Source organism: Rhamphochromis sp. 'chilingali', assembly GCF_963969265.1.
Source record: "Rhamphochromis sp. 'chilingali' genome assembly, chromosome: 5".
Classification (NCBI taxonomy): domain Eukaryota; kingdom Metazoa; phylum Chordata; class Actinopteri; order Cichliformes; family Cichlidae; genus Rhamphochromis; species Rhamphochromis sp. 'chilingali'.
In genome coordinates this window covers 24411073-24422500 of record NC_137932.1, presented here as the reverse complement: position 1 = coordinate 24422500, position 11428 = coordinate 24411073, and the positions used below count along the sequence as shown (strand labels likewise).

General features: G+C 37.0%; 1 protein-coding gene across 2 annotated transcripts in view; it reads left to right on the top strand.

Moving 5' to 3' along the window:
- Positions 1–1024: 1024 nt before the first annotated feature.
- The window catches only part of cnksr3 (cnksr family member 3), a 56913-nt gene continuing 46509 nt past the window's right edge, over positions 1025–11428 (top strand). For both annotated transcript variants that reach the window (XM_080882441.1, XM_080882440.1), the window contains exon 1: positions 1025–1259. In XM_080882441.1, coding sequence (XP_080738567.1) covers positions 1208–1259 — 52 coding nt within the window. In that variant the 5' untranslated portion in view covers positions 1025–1207. The remainder of the gene's footprint in view (positions 1260–11428) is intronic.

Genomic DNA, 11428 nt, shown 5'->3' with positions numbered 1-11428 from the left:
AAAACCAGCAAATATGATTAGTCTCTTTTTTTCCTGTTAATCTCTGTTTTGTATTGATGAAAATGAAGCCCCTGATAGGGTGCTAAGAACTGCTAAGAATATATGTTTAACTATTTTTTTAGACCACCTGCCATAAAAACAAGAAACAAATAATTTTGAAATCTGTACAAAAAATATGTTTAACACTAAAAACTATATTGTTATTTAGATGCCAAATAAACAGAATTTAAGTTTTTATACTCTGAGAAGTCAGAAAATAATTAAGCATAAAATTAATCCACTAAAACTAATTTTGTATTCAAGCACGCAAGTAACTAAGTGGAATGTAGCATCTTAATAAAAATAATAATAATGATGCGCTTCACGAGCAATTTGGAAATTTAAGGATAACAGCAAAAATTATACTGAAGCATTATAATATAGGAAAGTGTTTGTGGTGGATTAGGCAGTACAGTACATTAAAAATATAAATTGGAAATGGCTAATATTTAGGGCAGCTGTGGCATATACATAACACTGGGTGGTGGTCTAATAAATTTGTTAAGTACTGTACACATTACAATAAAGCTTGATTATTTTAATTTTTTATCAGCTTTTTGTAATCCTGTTGTTGCTTTGTTGCTTAATTGTACATTTGATATATGTATTTAAACAGAAAAGAAAAGCAAACAAACACAAGAAATAAAAGAATAAAAAATTAGTTTCTTTCAAATGCTGTTAAATGCTTTAACCTTTGAGTATTCAAAAACATTCACATATATATATATATATATATATATATATATATATATATATATATATATATATATATATATATATATATATATATATATATATATATATATAATCTGATCGTTTAATGTTGACATAAATGGCATTCCATACAACACTCCCCCCTTCCCCACAAAAGTTAACTACGGCCTCGCATATACTCATGCGATTGGAGGTAAAGGAATAACGGGGCGTGGTCAAAGCAATGGTAACCTGACACCTGCTCCACGCGCTGCTAACCAGCCACCACAGAGCAGCAGGCAGGCAGTCCGTCAGTGAGTGGCGGACTGTTGGGTCATTGTTTCACTGTGTGTCTCTGTGCTGTAACGGACCTCTTGTTTTCTTTTCTGTGATAAAATCATGTCCCATTAACGGATTCGTCTCGCTGGTTCTGGAGTTAAATTAAACCCTGGTGCTCCCAGCGCTTTGGAGAAAAATGGAAGCAGTGAGCAAGTGGAACCCGCAACAAGTGGTGGAGTGGATGAGAGGTAAGGCTGCTGAAGAGTAGGAACTAACTACATCCAGTGGGTGGGAGTGGTAGTGGGGTGGGGGCACTTTTCGGAGGGAATTAGCGGTTCTTTGGGGGGCAGAGAGGAGAGTTAATGGCTAACTGTAAAGTTCTGCTTTTCCCGGCCTTAACCTACTTGTCATGCAGGAGTTTTCTTGATCTTTATGGATCAGTGTCGGTCCCATAAACTGCAAACAGTAAAATCTACTACTTTTATGTGTGTTTTTTTTCTTTTTAAAAATTAATATTTTTAAAGACGTTTCTAGTTTATAGCTAATTGGGAAGCTTGTGTCTTGGAGGAATGTTTGCTTTTAGATTTAAGGAGTTTACAGCATGTATATATTTAGTCAGAGCTAAATTCACATACAACAGGTAAATATAATTTTTCTTAAAATATCTGAAATTGTTTGAATATTTTACTATAATCTAATAATAGGTTTTCTACTATTTCTTCCTTTTATTGATATGTTTTACTTCTGTTTGTGTTGTGTATGATGTAGTAGACCTGTACTACTGGAAGCTTGCAGTCCTGTTTGCAAAGTACCCTTAAATAACAAAAATGGGGAAAAAACTTGATTTTTACACCATGAGCTGATAAAAGTATATGTTACCTTTAAAAAAGCAAAAGTATTGTAGTAGTCAGGTAAACCTAGCTACATGGTTGAATAGTTTATAATGCATGGCTCTCATGTTTGTAGATTTGCCAATATGTAGATGATAGTGGATTGTATATTAATGTATTTCTAATTACATTTTGTTTATATTTATGAAAATAATCATTTTGTAGTATTAAAAGTTGTCTAAGTGCAGCCACAAAGGTGTTCTTAACAACACCCTCATTTACTAAGGGAAGTAGCATTAGCCCCGACAGTGGCGAACAGTGTTAGAAAGTAATATATAGTTGGCTAGATAGCAATAACTTGCCTATGCTGTGTAAATCTGGTGACGTTTAGAGACCATAAGAGAGAAAGACATGGTGCTAAAATAATCCTGAATTGATTGGATATTTGGATTTAGGCTATGGTTACCATGTAAGCCCCTGAGATTGGATATAGAAGCCAACCATATCTGCTCATATTTTACTACATGGCCACATGGCTGGGTTTTCATTTGATACCAAAAAACTAAACACCCTATATAAATAAAATGCACGGTTTATGTAGACGATGGCTTTTTGATATTAACTTATTCTCTTTCTTGTTCTCTAACATTGAAACTTTTAAAAGCCAATGTGAAGCCAAATCAGTTTTTTTCTCTTTTTGTGGCGTTCATGTTGTTGTTTGAAGTTACTATTTAGTGGGCTACATTTCTAAGCAAAGAGAGGTACCTAAGATTCTCAGGAAGGTCTAACATTTTAATTTATTTAATTTAGTTACTCGTCATATAAACACTGGCAATAAGAAACATTTATTATGTGAAAAGCATTTCTAATGCACATTTAAGTAAGAATGCAGAAATTCTACTTGAGAATATACTTGAAAACTTGATTATTGTTATTTTGCAATATAATTTTAGTTTGTATTTAAGAATGTGACTGAAAAATGAACACAGTCGAAACACAAATTAAAACAAACAAAAAAATCCCTTAAATCCCAAGTATAGTGCAGGTTAATTTAACTTGAACATTGTTGGCTGACAGACTGTCTGATAAGGAAACACTCTGTGGTGGTTACAGTGTTGTTTACTGACTGTGGGATTTGCACTCCCACATTCACTGAGCCAAGTATTCATATTCATCACTAACAGTGTTGTTAAGCAATAAACAGGCATGACCTGTTAGCACATCTGCCATAAAACGACACTCACACTGTTTTAACCTACCGGGACGTGACTCTTAGCAGATGACTATCATTTTATTGTTTTTATTATTAATTTTATTATATTATTCAATTTTCATCATAAATGCATAAAGTACTTTATTGAAAAGCAGTTTATCGCCATGGTTTTAAAAGGCCAGTATGTAGCTTTCCTGGAAAAAACAGAAAATTCCTGTGTAAAATGACCCATTATAGGAAAATTTAGGAACAAGTTCAGGGAAACTATTTTAATTGTATTTTCGACCTTTTAACCCCTCTGAAGTTGATAAGTTTGATAACCTGGGAGTTATTAATGTATTAATAGTCTGATATCTGAGGTAAACTAAGCAGACTGGGATAATTAGCCAAGTCAGTGAGCCTCTGTTGCCTTACTGTGCATTTTCCTGTATTCCAATCCTACTCTGAAAAACTGTTTATTTAAAAACAAAACAAAAGAAACAACGCAGGACATTTTCCTGCCAGAATGTCTTTATATTCATACCATAAGTGAAAAAAGACTTACATACCAAGGTGTAATGACATTCTTATCAAACTCTTTAAACCAATATCAAATCTCTGTAAAAGTTGTCCTATGTTTTTATTTTTAATAATAATAATAATAATAATAATAATAATAATAATAATAATAATAAGAAGAAGAAGAAGAAGAAGATTTGTAATTTTACCTCCCTGGGTCATTGTGGAGCATCTCAGCCTGTGTTTGTATGCGTTTATTACACTGCTGAGAGAAAACCATTCAGTCTAGCTTTGCTTCAGTATGCACACATACAGTCATTCACATGCGCACTGGCCATTTAGCAGTAAAGACAGTGCAGAGCTAAATGCAGTAAAGTGGTGGGCCTCCTGTCATGTGCTGGGTGAAAAGGTCAACGTGATGCTGGAGGTGCTATTAAACCAAATCTGACTATGTGACTTTGTTCTGCGTGAAAATGAATGACAGACACGTGAGCGTCAGTCCCATGGTTTGATGGCAAATGACAGTGAAAAACCTCAGATTTTACATTTGAAAGGCTTCAAAGTGTTTTGTTTTGTTTTCTTAGAAAATAATGGAGTTGTTTACTTAACTGTCAAAGTGGTTATCAGGATAATTTTCCTTTATTTTCCAAAGTTAAAAAGACATGAGTTTGTAAAGTGGCAAACAGAAGCTTAGAAATGAGATGTGTTGTTGGCTCTGATCCTGCTGTAGTATTGACAGAGTGGATTGCTGCTGCTGGGTGAAGGCAGTCGGGGTGTGTATTAGGTATCTTTGCTCGACTCATGCGATCCAAGCTAGAGGTTCTTTTCATGGAAAGTACGTTCAGTCATCTTGACTGTAAAATCACAAGCAGGCTTCCAATGAATTTCTCCACCTGACCTCCAACTCAAGCCATTTTTTCAGTCACTCTGGTTTCTTATTCCTCTGCTCTTAGTTTTGCTGTCTTTTTACATAGACTGTATAGAAAAAAGGACAGCTTCCAGGCCTAAAAAGTCAAGTCATTGAGGAAGTCTCTTAAACATGGATCCCTTTCAGTGGCCACCAGGGGGCACATCCAGTTTTTTTTTTTTATCAGTGTTTCCCACAGGATTTCATTGCCTTTGTGACTGTAGTAAGGCATGTGTAGACTTGTGTCTAGGTGAATAAATGATACCATATGCATTCTCTGAAAACAAATAACAACCCAATAATCAGTCTAGAGCAGGGCAATATGACCAAAAATATTTATCACGATATACATTTGAAGATTTGTGATAACTGACGATATAATTGACACTAGACAAAATACTTTACAACTCCACAACTTTATTAGTGCAAAAAAAACCCCCCCATCAATGTATTTTCACTTAAACAAGCAGCTGTTTTTTTTATGTGCATTAAAGTTATATAAAAATGTAACAGTGCAAATTCCTTGCTGACAGTTTAACCAAAAAGGCATTTCTGGTGGAAATTGGCCGACATATCCTCAGCATAACCATGTATAATATCCACAAAACTTAAAAAGAGGTTATACACACACAATACGGTAATATTATGTTGAAGCACAGTACGTATCACTCCGCGAGGCTCCTGCCTACAATAGCCGTAATGCTCTGACAATCCATCAAGCTGTGCGGGTTTGTAGTTTAGCAAAGTCGTACTAAAACATTTGACAGATTTTCGAGCACCATGTACCACATAAAATCGTTTTGAGGTCAGTAAACACAACCAGAATTCATACATAAGGCACACGGGATTATAAGGGGCGCTGACGATTTTCAGAAAAATCAAAGGATTGATTTTAAGTGTGCCGTATTTTCCAAAAAAACACGGTAATAACGACGGCCGGCTAGCACACTCTACCAAAAATAGTGCTTTGTTGTGTATCTGACGGACGAAAGCTAAACCAGTTCCACACCACTGAAGTTGCAGCATTTTTACAAACCAGTTCTGATTCATCCGTTTCAATCAACGATCTGCTTTCGACGCTATGCTTTTTCCGCCATGTGCATATGAAAACAAAGGCACTGCGCATGCGCGTTTTACCCACATTCTATCGCGATATTTCATTTTCCTATCGTTGCCCAACATTACACCGGTATTACCATGAATGTATGTTATGGCCCAGCCCTAAATCGGTCCATCCTCCTGTAAAATAAAAAAATCTATTACCTAACTTTCCATAGCTAGAAATGTTCCTAATGATTAAAGGTGGGTAAGAATTGTGTCATCAGGTCTCATTTATTTATTGATCATGTTGTCTCAGACAGACAGTTTAGTAGTGGGCAAACAACTTGCCCTTAATTTGAAAGTTGTGTTGCTAAGCAGGTTAAAGGGTCCTTCCCTTCTCGTGTTTCCCGACGAGGAGCCTGCTTGGATTGCTGTTACGGCGGTCCTTGATGTCAGTCCACTGTCTCGAGTATCTTGCTTGAGTGGTCAGTGGTCACAGACGCCATCTCCAACATCTTGGACCGCAGATGGTGGTTATAGTTCTTGTTCTACTCTGGAGATCGCACTCCAACTCCATCTTGTTCAGCAGTTTTCATGGTAGTCGCTGCTCGCCTCTGCAGCATTGAGCTCAGCATAGCGTCAGCAGTTCTCCACCTGCTACAGGTGGGAATGCAAGTGTGGCCCACCAGCTCGTAGTGGAGGTCAGGCACATTTAGGGAAAAAAAATTGGGCTTAAAGACACAATTTTTATCCATCTTTAACCATCAGGAATATTTCTAGTTATTAAATGTTGGGTAGTAGATTTATAGGCTGTGTTTTCATACATTTCATCTGAAATGCTTCTGTTTCATCTTCTAATCAAACCATTGCTTTCATGCTTTCTCTTCTATTTAAATCAACATTAAAATCTTGTAAAACTTGATGAACCTTGCAAGGACGAGAGTACTGCAAGTACAGCCTTAAAGCTCTTAGCTCATCAGTGTTTAGTCTCATGTAAATGTGAGCAGTCCTCCAACACCATGTTCCCTTGTTCTAACTGAAGAAATGTGTGACCTATAAATAAATGCTTACAATAAATACAGTGAGGGTACAATAAGAGTCTACCCCATGTTTCTGTGCAGGCTGATCAAACAGCTGTCACTCACTGGTAAACATACGTCTCAGGGAATTAACTGAACATGTTCAGACAGATCCACATACCGCCCTACTCCCGACAGGTGTAGTTACACATGACGACAGGCTGGTTAGACGGTTGGCACACTCTAAATATGAGGTCAATGACCTCTTTATGGAGAGGTGCGCGGGAAATAAAAGTCAATGAACAACAAGTAGACTGGAGGAAACTACATAGGGAATGGGTAACAGCAAGCTAACGTATTTAACGCAGTTACAGCGTTGTTTGTTTCTTGAATCACTTCTTCTCTTTTTTAAGTCAGTATTGGGCCTTGAATTCAGCATATGGTATTGATCCCCTCGCCCCCAACTGGTTGCAGCAGATGGCTGCTGGAAGTTTCTTCCTGTAAAAATTGACGTTTATTTTTTTTTCCTTCCTGCTCCCTTTGAACTTCATGCCTTGTTTTTTCTTCAGGGGGAATGGGTGGAATCAATATTTTTATTGCTTGTTCTTGAACAAAAACTCCATTATTCTGTTAAACTTCACCGCTCGCATGCTTTAACCAGGCACCAATAGTGCCTGATGAGTTTGGAAATGGAAACACAAGTCAGTATTATATACACTTATATCCTGATTTTGGCCCCAAGATATACTTCCCATCGTATAGTTAGTTGAGTGTAACTTTAAACTAAATAATTTTTCAAGCTAAAATGCCAAACATTGTCTTGTGTCCTTGCTTCTCACACATGATCGTTTCCTTCTTTTCTTTGCCTCCTTTGTTGCTGAATTGAATATATTTGAGTTTCAAGCTAATTTTTATGATTAAAGAAGACTTCTGTTGGTGTTTTCGTGGAATTGAGGAGAATTACCAGTTCATTAAAAAAATCAAAATGATAACATTTGTGTAGATTTCTTTTTTTTTTTTTTTGACAGGAGTCAAACATGCTTCACAGAAGTGTTCTTTGTTTGTTTTTTGTTCAACTAACAACCCCAAATACCGTAATTTAGTTTGTAATCCAAAAACACAATGGATCACTTCATGTTTTTGTTTTGGATGCTATAAAGTTACTGAGAGTTTTATTGTCAAAGTAGTTTCCAGCTGGTTATTTTACAAGCACCCAAACTTCTTTGACAAAATTAATGACGTCTTTATGAATGTATGTAACTGATAAGATTTTCCTGTTTGGGCTGTAAAACTGGTTGTAACAAACTCACTGACTTGAACAGTATTTAGTTTCAAGTTTTAAATCCGACTGGTTGGAAATGCAGAGTCTGTAAAATCAGATTGTTAACATGGACATTGACTCTTTGACCCTCCTCTTCCTCTCGATGCTTTTTGGCCAAAATAAACAATTTTATCTCTAAAAATGTCGATCAGCAGAAAGCTGCCAGAAATCAGCATCACTGTGGTTTCAGTTTGAGGAATTTTATCTAACAAAGAGCTTCCTCCCGACTCTTTAAAAAAAGCAAAACCCCCAAAAACCATCTAGATTACAGCTGTCACTCGTGAAACCCATTTTAATCAGACTTTAAAAGTGTGGGCCATGAGCAGGAGCTGGAAACATCTGTTATCTGCAATCTGGTCAGATTACATTGATCATTTTCACCACCACATGTCTTTGGTGACTCGGGGAAACTTCTTTGTTGTATTCTTGGATTCAGTTTAAAGAGAGTCGTTTTAAATGGGTCACATGACTTCCAAAGAGCATAATTATTGGTAGTTAGTACAGGAACAGACAGACCAGTGTTGGCCAATGATCATTGAGAAACCAATGCTTTAGTTGAAGGCTAAACTTAAACAGTCTATCGGAATAATAATATTATAAAATAATCAAGAACATTAAAAATGAGACATTAAAGGGGCTCTATGGAGTGTTTCCTAATTAAGGTGATCAGTGTGTTACCTTACTGTGCTGGTGCCTGTTTAGAAAAGCTGGTGATGATTTGACTTTCAGTGAAGGTCACTGTTTCTGAATAGTTATTTGAGTGGACGCTTCAGTCATGTGACCTGAGATATTAATTCATATTTGGATTAATTTATATCATGTTTCTGGACTGCTGATGTTGAGCTACATTAGTAACAGAGGCACTGACACAGCATTTAAAGCTGAAGTGTAACGGGCCAGGGAATGAACTTGATCAAAAACAAATGAAGGGGATTATGTGGCAGAAGACAAGGGACACTGCAGGTTTGTTCCACAAGCTTTGTTGTGTTTACCTGAGCTTCTGTTTGTGCAAACAGCATGTGTCTAAATAAAGATTCAGAAGTGCATAATGATCCAGTATTGTACATCATGATATGGTTAATGCCTGGAAAAAACTTGAAATAAATTGATAATTTCTACTTCACGACCAAATAAAGATTTTTGTTTGAACCTAAATGAGGATTTTGATAATTTTCCCCAATATTGTATTAATGATGTAAGTCAAAGAACAGCATACCTGTCCTAACAATATGTCAGGCAGTTTGAATGGCTACCTGCCTGTCAGTTATGAGCGCACCTGTAAATCAAACAGACTCAAGTGAATTCCCGTTACTGGATTTATAAACCAAAGAACAGTGAGGATGTTGCTGTTGAGGTTTGTGGTGGCGCTTCAGTCTCTCACACAGCGAGTAGCAGAGAGGCTCTTGAAACCCAAACCAATTCTTCAAGCTTAAATGCAACGCAGTGTCTTTTTAGCTTCTTGTATCCACCCCTGATTTGTTTTATGCAGAGACAAAGCTACAGATTGAGGAACAAGTTGAAACGGAAGCAGACAAAGACAGACTGTAATTTAGTTTCCCACAGACTCTGAATTTGGCAGGTTGCTCACTGAGCTGTGGTAGGTCTAGTTCACTCACAGTTTAATCAATTTTAAAAGTTAACTTCACAGTTTTTGCAACGTCTGCAAGATTGTGATTTGTGACACAAGTAAACTGCTTTAATCACAAATAAATGGATTTTGCATTGACGGGTACTTTTTTAGGATGGCCATTTATCAAATGGCATGTGAAATAAATCCAGGATTACATGGCTGAAAATGAGCTTCTGTAACGTAATCCAGTCGAAAGTGTTTTTGAGGAGCCTGTCACTGACTTTCAACACATCATCAAATTAAAAGAAAACGATCGTCTTCTTGTGTATCCAGACTCACACGAGTGAAGTTTGGCAGGTTTTCACTGTTTAAACTCAGCTGGAATGAATCCAAATAAACAACGTCTCATCCAGTAAGACGAGATAACCGAAACTTTTGTTTTCGATAAGGAGGACGCGACATCCACATCATCATGTTTGTTTAGCGGGGACGACGACCTTTAATCAGTGTAGTCCCGCGTAAAGAGCATAAGACAGTCTGGGCTGGGGGTAAAATTCTTATCAAAGATGCACTTCATTGACAAAATGAAATCTTTAATCTGCTGCGTTTGCTCTGCTTGTGTCTGGCTTTCCATCATATGGTCAGTGTAAAAATCTAATCTGCCTAAGATGTTCACATCTTAGACATTCAAAGTAAGGGTCTCTGATTTTTATTTTATTTTTTTGTTCTTTCCTTTTCCCTGACTTAGCAGTTGAAGTTTCAAAATGTGTTGAACTGGATGCTCATACCATCCATGCTGCTAGCAGAAAGCGGCACTTCAAGGCACTTTGTGTTTTGGTTACAGTGTTTTTCTCACACTTCCGATGAAGCTGATTTGATAAATCAACTTGCATGAAGTAGCTTGTTGTGAATATTGAGAAGGACATGTTGGGTTACGACCTATGATAATTCATCATATCAACCGAAATTCATGGGGAGAATAAAGAAAGAACGACAGCAAAACAGCATCAGTAACCTTTAGAAATTACTTTTAGGATCGGGTGTTCAAAGTTTGAGTGTTCTGCCTGAGAATTTATCTCGTTTATTCAACAGTTTGTCACAATTTTCTTCAGAGTATCATTAAGTCTTAAATTTATCTTACTTTAATCAATCAATTTGATTAAAGTAAGATAAATGAGCAAAAAAGAAAACTGATTGTTCTGCTATCAACAAGTGATTGATGATTCACGTAGCCAAAGATATTGATAACTCTTTTCATTCTTAGGCTACGTCCACACTAATGCGTTTTCGTTTGAAAACGCATCGTTTTCTCTCCGTTTTGACCTCCCGTCCACACTGAGGCTACGTCCACACGTACACGGGTATTTTTGAAAACGGAGATTTTCCGTTTTCGTTTTAAAAAATAATCCCATCCACACGTAAACGCAGAAATGAAGGAAAACGCTGCTAAGAACATGCCAAAGCAACAGGTGGCGATATATTCCTAACCGTGTAGAAATGTTGGCCAATCAAAAGTCTAGAAGCCTCGGTGGGAAATAGTAAACAAGGATGGGGCATAGAAGCAGAACCGAGTCATATGTGTGGAGGCACAGTAACTGTGTGTGTATATGTAAGCATTTAAACACTACAGAGAGTACAAGTAACAGTATTGTAGAAATTCACAGTGCGCACAGTGTGCCGCACACCTTTGACGCTGCATTTTCTCTGTTTACCTCGTCCACATGTAAATGCAAAAACGGAGTTTTCGAAAATATCCACCCTGGCAGGCGTTTTTAGAAATCTCCGTTTTCAGTGACCGAAAACGCCGTTTACGTGTGGATGAAAGGTGCAAACGCATAGAAAAATCTGCGTTTTCAAAAATACCCGGGTACGTGTGGACGTAGCCTGAGACGGCGTTTTCCTCAAGGAAAAATGCAGCATTTTGAAAACGCTCCCGAAAACGCATACATTTCAAAACGCAGATGTCCTGTCGCAGTTTGGACACACGAAAATGCAGACTTTCTAAAACGATGATGTAT